The 19538-nt window shown below is 38.4% G+C and overlaps 1 protein-coding gene across 3 annotated transcripts; it reads right to left on the bottom strand.

Annotated features, from left to right (window-relative positions):
- Window positions 1-1390: 1390 nt before the first annotated feature.
- On the bottom strand, window positions 1391-19078 carry LOC123394028 (ATP-dependent RNA helicase DDX3X-like). Of its 3 annotated transcripts, none has more exons than XM_045087488.1 (17): window positions 18191-19078; window positions 15043-15103; window positions 12570-12617; window positions 9753-9882; window positions 8495-8653; window positions 8319-8418; window positions 7822-7957; window positions 6875-6960; window positions 6356-6454; window positions 6110-6270; window positions 5631-5775; window positions 5402-5546; window positions 5036-5217; window positions 4829-4946; window positions 4442-4595; window positions 3982-4115; window positions 1391-3832 (listed from the first exon to the last, which is right to left on the bottom strand). In XM_045087488.1, the coding sequence occupies exons 1-17, from the start codon at window positions 18233-18235 to the stop codon at window positions 3753-3755; spliced, it is 1983 nt and encodes a 660-aa protein (XP_044943423.1). In that variant the 5' UTR covers window positions 18236-19078; the 3' UTR covers window positions 1391-3752. The 3 variants fall into 3 exon arrangements, with proteins under 3 accessions (XP_044943423.1, XP_044943422.1, XP_044943424.1); XM_045087487.1 differs by having other exon boundaries at window positions 3982-4118; window positions 18191-19077; XM_045087489.1 differs by lacking the exon at window positions 18191-19078 and adding an exon at window positions 17388-17570 and having other exon boundaries at window positions 3982-4118.
- Between the last annotated feature and the right edge of the window lie 460 nt (window positions 19079-19538).

Below are 19538 nucleotides of genomic sequence, written 5' to 3'. Positions count from 1 at the left end.
GGCTCTAACCCACTGATCCACTTGGGCGCCCTAGATGAGGGCTCTTATGATAGGAAGAATTCCTGAAGTTGTCAAACTTCCCAGGGGTCTAAAAACATTAATAAAGCATTAATAAAGGTATCCTGAGACACCATGGTAGGGCAGACAGAAATATACATATTAAGCAAGGAAAAAAAAAACCTGAAACCTCAAGACACACCATGAATTTGCCCTGTTGATCTAAACACTATGAAATGAAGGGTCAGGGAGTCTCATTTCTTTGCAACCTCAGTTAGAGGGGTCCATGTCAGAATAAGCAAATCTGAACCATTTAACTGGGTAGTCGCTGGGAATGCAAAGTTGGGAGCAGTTTCTAGCCTGCATTTACATCCCTGAACCTGCGGTTGAAAGCCTCAGGACTCCAGGACACCTTGCAAGGTGTTTTTCTTCTCCCCTGAAGATTTTATTTGACAGATCACAAGCAGGTAGAGGCAGGCAGAGAGTGGGAAAGAGAGCCTGATGCGATGCGGAGCTTGTGCCAAAGGAAATAAGACTTTAACCCACTAAGCCACCCTGGTGCCCCCTGGAAAGTGTTTATAATGGGGAAGAGGTCTCCCTAAGACTGTTTCCCTTATTTTATTTGTTTCCTGCCTAGTCACATGGAAAGGGAACATCATGTTCCAGGAAACATAACAACTAAGTGCAAGAACAAGGCACTGAGGCAGTTTTCTAGGTCATCTTTCCATCGCTCTGCCACAACAAAGTACAAAACCAACCAATGTACCAGAACTGATGGCATATCTGCTTCTCCCTCTCCCTCTGCTGCTGTACACTCTTCTATTATCTCACTTCAAATACTTAAAATCTCCAGGAAAATAATATAGACTGATTTCATTTACAAAAGTTTTAAGGACAAAAGCCAATCGCTGCTGTTAGAAGTGTCTACCCTTCAGTGATGGGAAATTAGTTCTACAGAACACAAAAAACTTGAGACTGATTCCCTTTAAAAAGCCAATTTCATAATATCTATTGTATTACATGTTAAGCTGGTTGGGTTACATCAGCTAACTGGTAGGGGATGCTTGCCTTGATGTGTGACCAAAGTAGGAGACTGGGAAGCTATACCATCTCTGCTGTTATTCCCCAGGTTGACAGTACAATTTCATTTCAAATCATCTGATTTTTTTTTTTTTTGAAGATTTTATTTATTTGACAGACAAATCACAAGTAGGCAGAGAGGCAGGCAGAGAAAGAGGAGGAAGCAAGCTCCCTGCTAAGCAGGGAGCCTGATGCGGGGCTTGATTCCGGGACCCTGAGATCATGACCTGAGCAGAAGGCAGAGGCTTTAACCCAGTGAGCCACCTAAGGCGCCCCTCTATATCTCATAATTAAGGCACAACTGACAGCAAGATTATGTCCAACTTTTTATTTTAGTAAAATTAGAACAAACACAGCACATGCAGTGCCAGCATCTAAAACTAATACAATAAGCAATTACTAACTTAGTGACTTGAGGTTCAAGATCTACATTCAGCAACTTTAAATGCACACTTACTGATAAAACTGAATGTAAAAGTCACTAGTTATGGCAATACACAAAGATAACCACATGTTTGAGGATTGCAAATATGCCAGACAGCCACCATAAACCAAGCCAAACAAAAACATTAACTAAAAATTAACTAAAACTCACAGAACCTTTGAGAATGTGGACACTTCATTAATTATCAGTGTTCAGAAGTGTTTCATCAGTATTTTAAGACAAGTGTATCAAAACCTTGGCATGTTTTTAATTTCAGATTGCCAATTTTGTCTTAAACTTTGTCAGAAAGTTACAATTAGCTGTATCACCAGTGGCGGGTCTGCTTAATTTGACTCAATTGTTTAATAGAACTTAACATTTAAAGCTCACACTACCCCGAAATTTATTATTTCACATATGGTGACATTCAACATTCAAGTGCCAGTGTTTTTGTACTGTCTTTTGGTCAAGTTTCTTTAAACTTTCCAAGAATTCTCTTTTAGGCTTACAAAAATAAATATCTGTCAAAATGTTCAATAAATATTACACAAACTAGCAGCAAAAAGTTATCTAAAATCTGTTGTGTGCAAATAGTTTTTTTCAACTATCATTCTGTGGTCCCAAATAAAATTTTAGAATCTATTTAACAAGCTGCGTTCAACAATCTCTGAGACAAAATAAGATTGGAAGTTTAAGGACACGCACACAAGACATATATATAAAAAATTCTCTGAATGTGCAATAAAATTTAAGTACTTTGTAAAAAGTCATGAGCAAAATGTACAATAGTCTAAAACCCATACTAACTGAAATAGCACCGTTAACAAATGACCTCAATACTGTCAAGTGCACCTACTTAATGGTTTTTAGAACAAGGCACAATATTCTGAAAATCTATTGCACTTTAAGAAAAATTTTTGCCTTCTTATGCCATCACAAAGATAGTTTTTGAGGATTACTGCATTCTGGCCATAAAATCACCATAAAATTGTAGATTATAATCTTTGGCCAAATTTATCATAGACTAACTATAATGGAAACCTATGCAACTAAAATAGACTAAGACTGCAGCATATAGAAATAACATCTTATGCAGTTTAGTACGTATTTCCAACCTGTGTGATCTCACGGATTTTAGAGTTTTTGTTATCCTGAACTACAAAGTCTACAAGTGTAAGCCATTTTAACATTTCAATGCAGCTTAAAGAGTAATGTGAATCTATATTAGAGTAAAGCCTGCTGCATAATCCCTCTTGATCGTATCTTCTTGACCAAAAAACATCAACACTAGCATGAGTTAAAGACCAAAACCGAAGCAGGCCCATAAAGACTGGTCCCTACTATGGCCAACTATCCTACCATTTCAAGTTTATTTACGGCAGGCATTAAAAAATCTAATTAGATGAAATATCCCTCAAACACTTTTGTTATCAAACCTTTAAAACTCTTCCTGTTATAGTATGCCCACATCTGCTTAGCTTAAAATTAGTAACTTAAACATGAAAAGAGAAATTGCTGTATTTATTTGCATTAACTTTGAAGGATGCTTTGAAAAATGTGAATGTATTCATACATGCCACCTTATCTTGACTGGAATGGATTATTGCTTATTTAAAAACTAAAAGATTCTAAGTGCCTATCCAGGATAGAGTGAGCAAGTCAGAACTTTAACCTGGTACAGTCTGCCTCCTTTGAAACTAATACTGCCTTAAGATGTTGTTCTCCCAGTCTGCAAGTACCAAGAAGTGCTAATGCAGGCTACTGCCTAAGGTTTTTTCGCCATATTAGTATCTATAGATGAATTGATGATTCCTGTTAAGTTATATCACACCTGTTTGCCAAGGTTTGATTTTAGCCCAAGTTCAGGAAATTTATTTTTTCAAAACAATTGATATCTTGAGCATTACTGAGCCAACAGGACATCAAAATAATAAGTTGTCTAAAGTTAAAGTCACAGTACATTAACAAACAAATGATCCTCAGTCACAAAATTATAAATGCAGTTTGGGGTGATAATAAGCAGGAGGGGAGTTAATCCAAACTACAGCAATTATGTCTTCAAACCAACTTCTGAATAAGGCTGTTCATTGTTCCTTTCTTCTTGTGACTTTGAAGCTCCCTTAAATTTTCAGGAGAATCACAGCTGGTAATGTACTGCAAGGTCTTGAAGCTATAAAATATAGTCTGGCTAAGTTACATGTGGTTTCCGTATCATCTTGTTTGAAAAGGGTGACTTTGTTGCAAAGCAGATTCAATTGCCCCACCAGTCAACCCCCTGGGAGTTGTAATTTCCTCCATATCCATCACTATTGTAGAAGCCTCCATAGCCACCTATCAAGAAATGTTTGAAAACAGAAATTAGTTGAGCCACTTTAGTTTCTACTGGATTTTGTATTCTTGGAAATTTCTCCAATAAATTATGCTTTAAGAAAAAACAAAAAGCAGTCACTTAAGACATAAACAGGAAAAGTTAACATTACCTCCACCAAATCCTCTGCTGCTGCTGTGACCACCTCCACCACTACGGCTGCTGCTTGCACGACCACTACTAAAGCTAGAACTGCTGGAACCACTACTTTGTCGATAGTCTCTGGCACCAAATCCTCCACTGAATCTACTATTAAAAGTAAAACCATTGCAGAAAGAAATGAGGAATGAGGAAAATCATAGTTTATGTCTGCAACTCAATTAAACCAACAATTCCCGTGTACTTTCCAATCCTCAACTCAATTGCCATGATACTCTTTCAATAGTGTTTCTAAAATCCTGAGCCCTTAACTAGGCTGACATTTAACCCCTTTATACCTATTTTTTTTTTTTTTTTGGTCACATCTACTATCCCTTATCAAAAATATATTAAGTAATTGCAGTGTTTTAGCTAACCCTGGACACAACTTTCTACCCAAAGCTGGTAAGAAGGCTCAAAACAACAACCTGTACCTCTTAGAGCGTCCACGACTGCTACCCTTATAGTGGTGTTCATAAGCCATATTTTCTAACCAAGATGGCACTTCTTGTTTAGCTTCAACGAGCAGATCCAACAAATCCTTTGTGATATTTATATTTCTTTCATTAAAGAATGAGGTGGCAAGGCCTACAAAAATCCAAAGTAGTACATAAAACTGAGGTTTCCATAAAATAGTCTGGAGTCTTTCTTCAAATATTTAACAGTAAGCAGGAACAAAAACTGTTATAATATGTGATGTAATCAAACTAGAGATTTAAACAGTCAATTTTAGTTATCTGATGTCACATCAGCTTTCCCTTGAAAGATAATTTCTAATATTAAGATTCTGTGACAAACCATTAAATAAATCAACACTTTACCAAGGTTTCCCACACGTCCTGTACGACCAATCCGATGTACATACTCCTCAATATCACTTGGCAAATCAAAATTGATAACATGTTTCACATTTGAAATGTCTAGTCCTCTTGCTGCCACCTGAAAAATAACTTTAGTTAAAAAAAAAAAATGCAAAAAAAGCAAGCAACATTCAAACATGCCTAACTCAAAAATAAAAATATACATACAGCTGTAGCTACTAAAATAGGGCTTTTTCCTGAGCGGAACTGGTGAAGAGCCTCCTCTCTATCTCTCTGTGATCGGTCACCATGGATACTGGTACAAGCATATCCTTCATGGTATAAGAAGTCCTCCAGAGAATCAGCACCCTTTTTGGTCTCCACAAACACTAAAGTCAGTGAATCCTTCCCTGTAAAATTAGATATAAGGTTCTGTTTACTATTAAGAACACAGCACTTTGGTTCTCTTTGCACTCCATAAAGCAAGCACACAGAGATAATTAAAATGTTTTAATCATTTAGACAGGAGGGCAAAAGGAGGGTAGGAACTAAAGAGATCCAAGTAGATTCTCACTACACTATTATTAACTTTACCTGTTGCATTTAAGAGATCAAGAAGAAATGATCGCTTGTCTGATTCTTCCACCCAAACTACTTTTTGTGTGATGTTCTCAGAGGTGGAGCCAACTCTGCCTACAGCCAGAAAAATGTATTCATCCAAGAAATCACGAGCAAGCATCTAAACAGGGGAAAACACTCTTAGTCCCTGACTTCTTAAAATTATCTGAAAATACTTATTTACAAACAGAACAGTAAATCATACCTGTATTTCCTTAGGGAAAGTAGCACTGAACATCATAGTGTGGCGAATACCTTTTGGTGGCATAGTATCTTGTTCAACTATACGTCGTATCTGAGGTTCAAATCCCATATCCAGCATCCTATCTGCTTCATCCAACACTAAGTATCTTTAATGAAAAATACTCACTTTATAACTCTGTAATAGTCATCTCAACGTGCTAGCCTTGCAACGTAACACATGTGAAACACATAAATCACATAACCATTATCTGACATTGTTCCAATGAATCATACAGGTTAACTGTAACTTTTAAAAATTATGCAGTTAAATTATTGAAGTTAGTAAATCTGAAGACAATCTTACTAAAATCACTGCAAAATGACCAGTAATATGAAAGTTCTACTCCTATAACCAATGATACACTGTATGCTAGAATTTAAATTAAAAAATTGAAAAATTTTAAAAAATAAATTACATCTTTTATACATAAAAATACTTACTTGCAAAAGTCTAATCCAATCTTTCCTCTTTCCATCATATCCACTAGACGTCCTGGAGTGGCTACTAATAAGTGACAACCACGCTCCAAGTCTCGAATCTGCTGACCAATATCAGCACCACCATAAACCACACAAGGACGAACTCTAGACCTGTATGAAAACTATAAGCAAAGAGTTTATTAGATGTTCATAAAAACAGCATTAGAATAAATGAAAATAGCAATAATCAGTAAAATGCAAACTTACTTTTCTGGCTTCCTCATAAATCTGTACAGCCAATTCTCTTGTTGGGGCTAAAATTAAGGAGATAGGATATTGTTTACGGCGCCCGTATCTTCCATTTTCCTAAGAAATGAGAAACAATTCAGAAAGTAAACTCGAAGAGCCAAAACTTTGTTGTTGTTTTTTGAAACAACTCATCACAGCAAAATTCCCTTATAATTAAGAATTACATCCACTGTGCCTGGATGGCTCAGTCGGTTAAGCATCTGCCTTCAGCACAGGTCATAATCCAGCTCCTGGTATCTATCGGGTCCCACATCAGGCTCCCTGCTCGGCAGGGTGTCTGCTTCTCCCTTTCCCTCTCCTCCTGCTTGCTCATGCTCTCTTAAATAAATATCTTTTTAAAAATTAAGTAGTAAATAAATATAGTAAGAAAGAGGAACAAAGTAAAACACAGTACTGTTTAGAAAGAAAGGTCCCAACTAATAATTATCAAATTTTCACTACGCTAACAAGTTATTTAAAAAGGGAATCAATCTTTACCTTCACAGCCTTCAAAGCCTCGCCTGGACCATCTGTATAAATCTGACTTAAGATGGGCAACAGAAATGCTGCAGTTTTTCCAGACCCTGTTAAAAAAATAATTGTGTTCCACATTCCCTTTTAGTGAAAAAAATTTTTACCTTATGCCAAATTTTGGGAAAAATATGGTATATTCATATAGTCAAAGTGAGAATGTGAAGTGATTCCTGTTGTCTATTTTAAACAATGCAATCCTCTCCTCTTCAGATTTTAATTCATGTGCAATCAGCACCACCTTCCCTTTCTTTACTTTTTTACATTTTTTAATACTGATGGAATGCATAACAGTTTCTCAAGTTTAAGAGTAAAGGGCTTTATACTGTAGTTGGTTTCCTTTTCAGAAAAAAAGCCTTGGCTGTAACCATTTAAATGAAACTTACTTTAAAAAACCAGATCCCAGATTTAGCCTAAACATCAGTTAAACATAAAATGAAGAAATCCTTAAAGAAGAAACTTTATTACAAATAACTTATAAAGTTTAAGTATAAGAAAAGAAACTATGCACAGGTATGTTTTACATGGAGAAGTAGTTCTGCTATCTTTTTATCACTAACTCTGCCCAACTGCCAAAATATTAGAGAGGAGGCACAAGTACCCCACCACCACCCATTTTTATGAATCACAGATTCTTCTCTAAGTTGATTATTTCCTATTCCAGTAGCTAATGTTCCCCTGCACTGCATTCACAACTTTCCCTGATGCAATAATAGCAGGCTGACAATTCACTGCACAATTCACCAAGATGTCCTCATATATCCAAAAACTACAAAGGTACAAAAAACACAAAGCACAACTAATGTTTACCTAACTCGGAATCAGGCTAACCACAGAACTCAATTCTCCCTGTAAAAAGTACTATTTCTAGAGAAAGACCAGTAAGTATTAACTTCTTTATCTAATCAGCTTACCTGTTTGGGCACAAGCCATCAAGTCTCTTTTTTCTTTGATAATAGGAATGGCATGTTTCTGCACTGGAGTTGGACGAGTGTAACGAGTAAGCTCAATGTTCCCCATGATAATTTCTCCCATCTCAACATCACTGAACTATCAAGGAGATAAAAGCAAGTCAAACACAACTAGAAATGTCCAACCTGTTACAATTTCTGTGTTGTGCTACTATGACCAAAACACCCAACCCCGAATATCCACTTTTGGTTGTGATTTTATCTGCTATAATTTTAGGATGAAAGTACCTGAAAAGGTTCTAGGTATTTTTAAAGAAATAGACTTCAGTATCTAAAATACAATAGAGTAACTTTTGGATTCTTTGTTATGTTTGACATTTTCTATTTCGGAATTGTTCATAATGGTGACATAAAATCTTAGTCTCTCTTTTTATAACCCAATCAAGTTTTTTTAAATGGTTAAAAAAGAACTGTTAAGGAGTCATATAAAAACAACTTACACTTTCAATATGTGGAGGACAGTTATTGCCAGTTGCTTCTACTGGTATATCATCGTATTTCTCAAAGTTTATTCCGGTGTTTCCTCCAGAGAAGAGTTCCCTAATGTCAAATAATTATTATAGTTATACTAAGTAACAAGTTTCACTATCAATCAACATATATTTCAAAAACTTACTGCTCCAATCGTTCACTTGGTGGAAGAGGTTTTGACCAGTCATCTTCATCTGATCTGTCACACCAACGACTGTGTCCACTGCGTTCAAATTTGCCAAAGCTAGTTCTGTCACCACGACTACCAATACCATCATAGTCACTCCGTCCACGATCATCAAACCTAAACAGCATAAACAATTGATACATGTCATTTAGCTTATATCACAGCATCTCTTTATATCTCTAGATATATACTTGTATACTAGTTGAATTGTATCAGAAATACCTTTCAAAGATCTCAATAATTCAATAATGGCTATCTCATTTATGAAATAATGCTCTTTAATTTTTTAAAAGAAGATTTTATTTGACACACAGAGAGAGAGAGAGAGATCACAAATAGGCAGAAAGGCAGGCAGAGAGATGGGGGAAGTAGGCACCCTGTCAATAGAGCACCCAGGTGCCCCAGGCCCTTTAATGGTTATGTATAATTTATACATCAATGTTTAATAAATCCACATCCATTTTTACCTTATATAAAGTCATACAACATCAGGTCTTATAATCTTAAGAATTAAGTTTTGTAATGCTTATACCCACTATGTACTTCATATTTTCATTTTAAAATGGATAACCCAGCCACCTGGGTGGCTCAATCAAGTGGCAGACCCTTAATTTTAATCTCAGGGAGCCTGCTACTCCCTCTCCTTTTGCTACTCCACCTGCTTGTGTGCACTCTCTCAAATAAAATCTTTTTTTTTCTTTTAAAGATTTTATTTATTTATTTGACAAAGATCACAAGTAGGCAGTGAGGTAGGCAGAGAGGGAGGGAAGCAGGCTCCCGCCAAACAGAGAACCCGATGGAGGGCTCAATCCCAGGATCCTGAGATCACAACCTGAGCTGAAGGCAGAGGCTTTAACCCACTGAGACACCCAGGCGCCCCTCAAATAAAATTTTAAAATCTTAAAAATCACGACCAAGGAAAAATACAAAGAATGAGATCACATCAAACTAAGAGTTTATGGGGCTCCTGGATGGCTCAGTGGGTTAAAACCTCTGCCTTCGGCTCAGGTCATGATCCCAGAGTCCTGGGATCCAGCCCCATGTTGGGTTCTCTGCTGGGCAGGGAGCCTGCTTCCTCCTCTCTCTGCCTGCTTGTAATCTCTGTCAAATAAATAAAATCTTAAAAAACAAACAAACAAACAAACAAACAAAACACCCGAAGAGTTTATTCCTAAACTTCTAGTATAAAGACATTTGCAAGCTGAGAGTAATTTACCTTCCCCTTGGTCCACTTCCACGATCACTGAAGTAATTGGGCTTTCCTCTTGAATCTCGGGACCCAAAACTGCTGTAGACGTCCTTATCTTTATTACAACTCCACCCTGAACTGTCTTTATCATAGAATCCTTCCCAAAAAAGTTAAGGAAAAAAACCAAAAGAGTTAACAATACTTTCACATAATTCCTGTCTTAAAAGCTAACACAGCCTCCCTTTTATTTTATTCTTTTGCAACCAAGTATCAGTGGAATTACTTTTACCAAATACTGGAGAAGAGAACCAAGATTCAGAGAATTGGGTTTTTACCAGCAAATAGTGTCACACTAACAATTTAAGTTCTGTTCCTTGAAGTGTCATATCACACTAACATTTTAAGTTCCATTCTTTAAAAAAGTGTTAATGTTTGCTATGTATTAAATAATGGAGTAAAACAGGAGCCTATTTCAATAAAATTATTTTAACACAATTGTGGCAAATTGCCTTTTTTAAAGGTGTAACTGCTATCAGAGGGATCCCAAGTGCCTCCTCCAAAGTTTTAACCTCAAAGGCAGTAGAAAGGGAAACTCTAAGTTTAGCTTTATAGAGTAATAAAAGGTATGTACCATATAGCATATATAATATAGATTTTTATTTTTTTTTAAAGATTTATTTATTTATTTGACAGAGAGAAATCACAAGTAGATGGAGAGGTAGGCAGAGAGAGAGAGAGGGAAGCAGGCTCTCCGCTGAGCAGAGAGCCCGATGCGGGACTCGATCCCAGGACTCTGAGATCATGCCTGAGCCGAAGGCAGCGGCCCAACCCACTGAGCCACCCAGGCGCCCTATAATATAGATTTTTAAATTCACAAGGTTTACCTCAGGTAGAATCAGTTACCTAAGAGCTTAAATTAAGAGATCCACTACAAAGTTACCAGTAGGGAGAAATCTGTCAGATGCATGAGGAAAGAGACTATTAAAACTCATGAAGGATGAAGCTCCAAACTGCAGTCACAGAATTATGCTCAGATGGGCTCTGTGCAGTAAGGGGCATGATTAACAAGAGTCTTATTCAGAAGAATTTGCAGAAGGCAACTTGGTAGCTACTTAAACAACAGCTGTTAAGTATAACAAATCAGCTGAATTACCTTCAATATACTATCAAGCTTAGTCTAACAATATTTAAAATAAATTCAATAAATGGAAATATTCAATACAGAGCTTCCTTGTTCTCTTACACCTAACACTTTAAAGATACCCTCAAAAGAACCTGAATTCAAAAGCGAGCAGGGATCTTTAAAATGACTCCTTAGTAGTTAGGTATGCAAGCAGTAGAAACATCAGGCAATTAAGTTTTCCCTAAGAACTCTAAATTTAGAAAATTAACAACCCACTTAGAAGTCATTTAAACACTATACTTAAGATAAAAACTTCTCAAACCATTTTCTTTAAAGTCTCTAAAGCTTTTTCCCCCTGAATGTATCCATAGTTTTAGTTATTTCACAAAGCTCCTTTATGTTTCAGTGCTAACAACATAAACAGTTGGTGTAACTACTACTCTTTATATTTACCTGTATTACTGACTAAAATATTATGTATTGTATACTACTGTCACATCCTAAGAGTTCAACAAAATGTTGTCAAACTAAACCAAATACAACAGGGGGAAAAAACCTGTCATCCCTTCCTATATTCCACATGAACACACCTTGAGGGCACAGCTACAGACAGGTAAAAAAAGGTGACCAGAGTAAATCTTCTAGAGGGAAACTAAACCAGTTAGGGACACTTAATTTAATTCTTTGCAGTTCCTCAAGTAATGACAGACAGTACTTCCCCCTTTGCTGTACAGCTGTTAGTCAGTTAACTATATGGCCTTTACTTTTCCATTTCTTAATTTCCATACTGTTGTTACTCCCTCTGAAGCAGTTTGTATACCTTCCTTGCAATTCTAGTCACACACATTCTGAGGATTACCCATTACAAAAAGAATTCTGGGGGGGTCAGTAAGAGCATGCAGCTCTTGATCTCAAATGTTTTAAGTCTGAGTCCCATACTGGGTTTCGATTACTTAAACAGAAAATTCTTAAGAAGAAATTCCAGTTTGAGAAAATAATTCTATCATCAGCCAGAAGTGATCTTTTGGTATTGCACAAACTTACATAAACGACAGACTATGTATGAAGGTACATACCCAGTCCACAAAATAGAATTCATTTCTCCCATCCCCAAACACCTACCTCATTTTCCACCATCTTCTTTTCTCTTGGCTTTTCCTGACTTTTTATATCTCTTGAAAATTCAGATCACCATGATGATGAATTTAAGACACTTGTATAATCATCCCAACACTATCTTAATCATCTATTTACTCTACATTAAAAACTTAATACTAAACGTCACAGGTTTTTTTAAGTAACATTTCACACAAAGCCCTTCAACATGAAATAGTTCTTACGAAAACTAAAATCAGACAATCTCTCCAACCCACTGAGCATGCCCTTGCTTGCAATCCTTCAGTTGTTAAATATTCTGCAATAACTAATTTTCACTGTTGTTGCATTTTGAGGATTTCAGTGCCCTCCAGTTAGTTTACAAAACAGTGACCCCCCACTGCAGTGACTTTCAAACTGAAATCATATTGTATTTATAAGTAAAGCACTAGAGTAGTGAAACTTTAGGCTCAAAAGAAATAAATATCCATTATATAATACCAGACGAACTTTTACAGAGTTATGAAGAAAACAGAAATGTAATATACTTCCTCAGTTACCTCATTTTCCCTAAGTTTTACTATCTTAAAACCAAAGTTGGATACAAGAAGTTGCAGTAAACTTACCTTTAGAGGCTTCTCTGTTCCTTAAGTGAGGAGGTATATAGCGTCCTTCTAGAAGAGAAACAGAAAATTTAAAGACCCATCCCATCCACCAAGACACAGCAGTTTACAAAAATATGTATTAAAACATTGATCCTGGGCGCCTGGGCGGCTCAGTGGGTTAAAACCTCTGCCTTTGGCTCAGGTCATGATCCCAGAGTCCTGGGATCAAGACCCACCCACATCGGGCTGTCTGCTCAGCAGGGAGCCTGCTCCCCCCACCCTACTGTGATCTCTGTCAAATAAATAAATAAATAAAATCTTTAAAAAAAAAAAAAAAGGGGGTGCATGGGTGGCTCAGTTGGTTCAATGTCTGCCTTTGGCTTAGGTCATGATCTCAGGGTCCTGGGATGGAGCATCACACCCAGCTAACTGCTGGGAGTGGGGTGGGGGGTCTGGTCTGGTTCTGTCCCTTGCTCTCCCTCTGTGCACTTTCTCATATTATCTTGAAAAACGAAAACCCCAAAGAAACACTGATCCTAAAATAAAAACGTTTGAACTGTTAAATTACTTTACAGCTATAAAAATAAAATCTAAAAATGGGCAAGTGCTTAAATAATACACATTTTTATGTCACATCTAAAAAAAACAGAGAAAGAAAAAGCAGGGGCAGACAATGTTGGCAAATCTGGGAACATAGATTGTAATAAAACCCTCAATCCAAACACATTTCAGTGGTGCCTAGTGTGTTTACTCAGTAGAACACGTGACTTCTCATCTCTGGGCATGGAGTTCATTAAAAAAAAAAAAAAAAAAAAAAAAAAAGGACTATGCTATTTCAAAATGTATTAATTACAAGTCTTAACAAATGCAACTATTGCTATAACAAAACTGCCAACTAAGAAAGAAAAGAATATGCACTAAATCGACTGACCAATTTCAATTAGCTTTGTTTCTACTGTGCCAATATAAAGACCATGTAGTAGAGTTTTCATACAGATGAAAGCTAAGGATTCCAAGAAAGAATTTCTTTCTTTTTTCTTTTTTTTAATTTTATTTATTTATTTGTCAGAGAGAGAACGAGCGAGAGTGAGCATAGGCAGACAGAGTGGAAGGCAGAGTCAGAGGGAGAAGCAGGCTCCCTGCAGAGCAAGGAGCCCGATGTGGGACTCCATCCCAGGACGCTGGGACCATGACCTGAGCCGAAGGCAGCTGCTTAACCAACTGAGCCACCCAGGCGTCCCAAGAATTTCTTTCTTGTTAAGTGTTTTAAGATTTCCTAAATTAACAGCTGACCTATGACAATCAAATAAAGGCATTTAATCCACAAAGTAGAAAGAAGTAAGTGTTAGTGTCTAAATTTTAACTAAATCTCTTTTACATTAAAATAAGTGTCCAAAACCATTAGTATAATTAGATTCTTTGTAAATAAAATAATTTTATCATTGGGACGCCTGGGTGGCTCAGTTGGTTAAGCAGCTGCCTTCGGCTCAGGTCATGATCTCAGCGTCCTGGGGACTTTGGGATCAAGTCCCGCATCAGGCTCCTTGCTCAGCAGGAAGCCTGCTTCTCCCTCTGCCTCTGTCTGCCTGTGCGCCCTCTCTCCCCCTCTCTCTCTCTGATAAATAAAGTCTTTAAAAAAAAATTATATCCTTTATAATATGCATACAGTAGCAAATAAGATTTAATATGGATTAACCATACTTAAAGCTCTTCAGAGTATACCCACTGTTTTTCTGGAAACAGGGATCCAAGCAGAGATCAACTACTAAATAATAAAGGGTCAATTGTTCCATTCAAATATTAATCTCTAACAAGCACCAAATGAAACAAAACACTTTTTAAAAAAACCAATCTATTCAATTTAATATGGTAGACATTTTAAATTTTAACTATAACCCAAGAAGCAGTAGAGCCTAGTTCTATTCTGAAGTGTCAGGTTCATCTTAAGACAGTTGTAGTAGTAGCTGTTGACAGGTAAATTACAGGTTCCCTTATTAAGTTAACACTGTTCAGGTCAGATCAGCAGAGGGATGAATACCCCCAACTCCTTCATGCTTAAGCAGAATCCATAGTGGACATATCTAAAAATGTTGACTATGGGTGCTGGGTGGCTCAAATGATGATCTCAGGGTTCTGGGATGGAGCCCTGAGAGGGGCCCCCTTAGCAGGGAGTCAGCTTCTCCCTCTGTCCCTCCCATCTGCCCCATGCTCACAAGTTCTCTCTCATTAATAAGTAAAATCTGAAAAACAAGCAATAAGTAAATATGTGATTGCATTTCCTTCAAATGATCACAGCTTCCTCTCAAAAAGAACCAGTCTCTTATTATATATATAATATAATATTATATAATATTATATTAAAATACTAAAATATCTATACATACATATTTGGCAAAAAGAGAATTTTCACTTTAAAATCACTCAATACAATGAATAAGCAGCTCTGATATTAATTCTTATAAAAAACAAACATATACATATATTTTTTACTTACTGCTCGCTGTACTTCCTCCTCCACTCTGATTATCAGAGGAGTTCAGGTCTAGACCAGCAAACTAGAAGAAAGATATTAACACCTCACATGGTGAAACACAATTAAATTAAAAAAATCAATTGGCAAAAGACAAATCAGTTCTAAAATCCTGTCCTACCCTGTAGCATTACTGCCCAGTCTGCCTCACATGGTTTTAAGTGCCTGGGTTGCTCAGTGGGTTTAATTAAGCCTCTGCCTTCCATTAGGGTCATGGTCTCAGGGTCCTGGGATTGGAGCCCTTGCATCAGCCTCCCTGCTCGGCGGGGAGCCTGCCCCCCTCCTTGCCTCTCTACTTGTGATCTCTGTCAAATAAATAAATAAAATCTTAAAAAAAAAAAAAAAGCCTTTTAAGTCTATGGGGGGGCACTCTATAAGGCAATACACAGATGTCAACAGTATAACCAGTTACAGATGTTTCAAATACATTAATCTCAAACAGGTTCTTTGTAACAATTTTCCAGAGCAAAATGCTCTTCAATCACAAAACTAATTTGTTAATACTCCCCCAACCAATGGTTTTTCATTTATTATTTACATTAAAATTTTACCTGGTAAAAATTCTACCTGGAGAATATTAGGACAATTTAGAAATTCATTAGTCTTTATCCCTAAAGACTGTGACAACTATTTTTACTTTGGATAAATTACAAGGTAGCAATACCACCACCATCAACTACCACTTTTGAGTACTGTCCAACTTACACTTCATTTAATACTGGCCACACAGAAGACAGCATTTATTTACTTCATTTTAGGAAGATGACAAATTCAAAGAGTTTGTTCCTTATAAAGGTACTAAGTAATAAAATAATATCTAACGCTTTTAAAAGACTTTCTTTAATCTCAATTACTACTTATCCCCTCAATGACACAGTTCAACACAATAGAAAAAAAGGTTATTTAGGGGCACCTGAGTGGCTCAGTGGGTTCAAGTCTCTGCCTTCGGCTCCCATCTTGATGCCAGGGTCCTGAGATCCAGCCCTGCATCCGGCTGCCTGCTCTACGGGCAGCCTGCTTCCCTTCCTCTCTCTCTGACTGCCTTTCTGCCTACTTATGATCTGCCTACTGCCTACTATCAAATAAATAAAATCTTAAAAAAAAAAAAGGTTATTTTATCAGGGTCTGTTAATAATTAATCCAAAACTTTTAAACTGAAATTTTTTTTTTTTTAAGATTTTTAATTTATTCGGTAGACAGATCACAAGTAGGCAGAGAGGCAGGCAGAGAGAGAGGGGGAAGCAGGCTCCCTGCTGAGCAGAGAACCCAATGTGGGGCTCGATCCCAGGACCCTGGGATCATGACCTGAGCCGAAGGCAGAGGCTTCAACCCGCTGAGCCACCCAGGCACCCCTCAAACTGAAATTTTAAAAGCACAAAAAAACACAGCAAAGTGGGTCCCTGCATATTTGAAAAAACAAAAACAAAAAACCCAAAAGCAACAAATAAAAAAGTTATACAATAACATTTGCATACACTGGAAGTCCAAGACATTACCAATTATATGCACCACTATGGACCACTAAGATATTAAATAAATTATCACAACTTTTCCAGCCATAATTTGCTTACTACTAAATTCTAATGACCCAGACAACAGTTTATCCAAAGTTTTAAATGGATTCTAGCAACCGAGGAAATGTTACAAATGAGACTTCCTATTGTTTTACTTTCAAATTTTCAATTTTAGAGGTCTTTTACATTATCAAGCTTCAGCAGACTACAGGCGTTAATATAATTATAGTCAGTGGAAAACACCAAGAAGTTTATAAACCATCAAATCTTTCAGATGTATTACATGAAACATTAAAATGTAGAACCGATTTTTAGTTAAGTATTCAGTACTCAGGAATTCGTCAAATATTTTTGCGGAAGGTTTATGCCCTAATTTATTTCCCTCAGTTACACGAGCAAGCTGTTCACTTTAGAGTCTGAACGATTCACTTTGGTTTTTTGGGAGGTATACCGCAGTAAAACGAAAATTTCTCCTTCTACGGAGAATGAACCTGTTATCTACCGAAGACCACAACTCCTTTTTCGCACTAACACATCGCAGTAAAAGCCAGTGTCTTTCAAGAGGAAAAGCCTTTTCAATGTCTTTACTCAGGGGCGACAAAATTAGTAACAACTTTACTTCCCCCACCAAACCACTTTTCGAGTATTTTTGCCGATATGCACTCCAAAGTCTAACTACTAATCTATGCGTATGTAAAACACATCGTACCACAAAGAAAAAAATCCACAGTCCTGGACTAAATGGCCTTTCACTGACGCTCTGAATTAAGTAAAAGGCAATTCTAGATCTCTAACCTTCCAACTGGTTACCCGCCAGCGTCCAACTTCCATTATTTCCAACACGGGTCAAGGGAAGCCCGGTGCTGCCATTCTTCCCTCCCTTTCCCAGTATGCCTTTCCGGCTGTTTTGCGTCACAAAACTTTCCACTGCGGAAACACGACTTCACCATCCGCAGCAGTAGGCTGCGACAGTCTGGCGACAGAAACCCCCAACGTAAACAAGACAACTGTTTTGTCGGCTTTTGTGAAGTCAGTCGTCAGAACCAGGTCTGTTCTGTTAGCGTGGAGCAACGCTGCGCTACCCTCCAGTCCTAACAAAAGAGACCGCCGCCATTACCCTGAAAGCCCCTCCTTCCCTCCTGTTGGCCCCAACTCTCCCCGCCCCAGTTCGTGGCTACAAAAGTACTCTTTCCTTACATATCAACGGCACCTCTCAGCCAGAATCAATGTCATCCAGTGAAAAATCAACCCCCTCAGATAAATACATGAACCCCTTACGCGACTTCCCTCTGTTTGCTCGCACATGCGCATATCTAAGAAAGCGCCAACTGCCACCAAAGCCGCCATTGTGCGTGGCCGGAATACAATACCTCCGCCCAAGTATCAGCTACTACCGACATGACTGTTAACGCCTCATTTTGTTTGCCACCGCACCTCTACCTAGTTTCTTTCTCCGTCTGCCCACAATCCCATCCGTAAAAAGTCATACGTAACAAAATAAGGGAAATAAAGGGGACTAGATACTACTGCGCCATAAGCCAGGTTAAACTACGAAAAAGTTCCACGCAGACAGCCTCGAGACGCATATTTCCACTTACCTGCTGGTCCAGCCCGAGCGCATTTTCCACCGCCACATGACTCATGCCTGAAGGAAAACTCGGAGTTTCCCACCCGCAAATGTACCGTTTCAAAACACTCGCGCCCTCTGAGGAGAACTAAAAGCTCTCTGGAGCGCACGGCTTGGCCACGGCCGTAATATACCAATCACGACTTTACGTCAGTACGTAGGCCTTGCGTCTTCCTCCTCAGCCCCCCACCCCCCTATCAACCCTTTTATCCCTACCGTTACTTCTGCCTGGCTAAATCACGTTCGTTTAGTCATAACATCGCGGGATCTTCTACTCCGACTGTCCCGTAAAGACTCTCAGACTTCGCGAGAGCTTTATTTTTTCCTCCCTTCCCCTATGTCTTGGAATTCCTGGAAGCAAGCGGAAACTCGCTTTTTCCTTCTTTCCACGACTTGGAAGATACTAAACATACCGCCTACGTATCTCTTATCTCACCATCTCACCCTCTACCGTCCACCCTCCTAGTTTCCCTCCTTCTACCGCTTTCCCCTTTTCTTTCAGTTACTGGGATCGGAAGTTTCGTAAAATGTCTGTTCTAACTAGTCCCCACCCGCCTTTCCCAAAGTCGTAATTAGTAAAAAAAACTCCTGCAGTAGAGAAGGTTGAGGGCCACGTGACCCAAGGTGTGAGGAGTTTTGGCCATTTTGTAGATGGTTCGGCGTTGGCTTTAGTAGAATCCGTTGGCTGTCCAAGCTAAAGAACAGGATGTGGGCAGAAGGAGTCTGCAGAAGGTGGATGTGTCGGGGTAAACGGAGGGGAATCGGCAGCACGTGCGGGCGCCCGGACTCCGCCCGGCTTGAGCTTCGGCTGCGGGGGTCTTAGCCAGGAACCCGAGGCCCCTCCAGTTTCCTAGCTGCAACTGTGAGTTTCAGGCCGGTACTCCCTCTACGTCACGTAGTGAGGCAACAGTGAAACAATTAGACCATCAATGACGCTGATGAAAAAGCACCTTTCTGGGGACCTCCCATACCTACCCTCCTTACCCCCACCCTGCCGTGACTCATGTCAGATGGGGCTTTTTGTTTTCCTCAGGGCTCTAGATCTTGCGTGCAGTGGTGGTACACTGTTTACCCAAACCCAAGTGTCTTGCAGATTGTGAACGACCCTCTTGGGGTCCAAAAGATGAGGACTGGTTCTGCCTGGGGGGAATCGGCGGAATTGCTTCCTTTGCCCCTCCTATAGGGCCCTCAATCCACATTCAGTACCATTGCCCTTGCCCTTGAAATGCGAAAAACAAAAAGAAAAAAACATAAAACCCATTCATTGCTTACTTCTTTACTGTAGGAGCTCGGTATAGGTGATCCTAAAAATCGCTTTT

Source organism: Mustela putorius, unplaced genomic scaffold, assembly GCF_011764305.1.
Source record: "Mustela putorius furo isolate JIRA1106 unplaced genomic scaffold, ASM1176430v1.1 tig00001149_pilon_pilon_pilon, whole genome shotgun sequence".
Classification (NCBI taxonomy): domain Eukaryota; kingdom Metazoa; phylum Chordata; class Mammalia; order Carnivora; family Mustelidae; genus Mustela; species Mustela putorius.
Note: the sequence above shows the minus strand (reverse complement) of the source record. Positions and strands in the feature narration are given on the sequence as shown.

Excerpts from the sequence above, each read along its gene's own strand:
- LOC123394028 (XM_045087487.1), bottom strand. The coding sequence starts at position 18,235 with ATGAGTCATGTGGCGGTGGAAAATGCGCTCGGGCTGGACCAGCAG. Across the intron at positions 6,961-7,821 it reads GATGGCTTGTGCCCAAACAG|GGTCTGGAAAAACTGCAGCA; the intron begins GTAAGCTGATTA and ends TTTTTTTAACAG. Across the intron at positions 5,218-5,401 it reads TGATCTCTTAAATGCAACAG|GGAAGGATTCACTGACTTTA; the intron begins GTAAAGTTAATA and ends CTAATTTTACAG.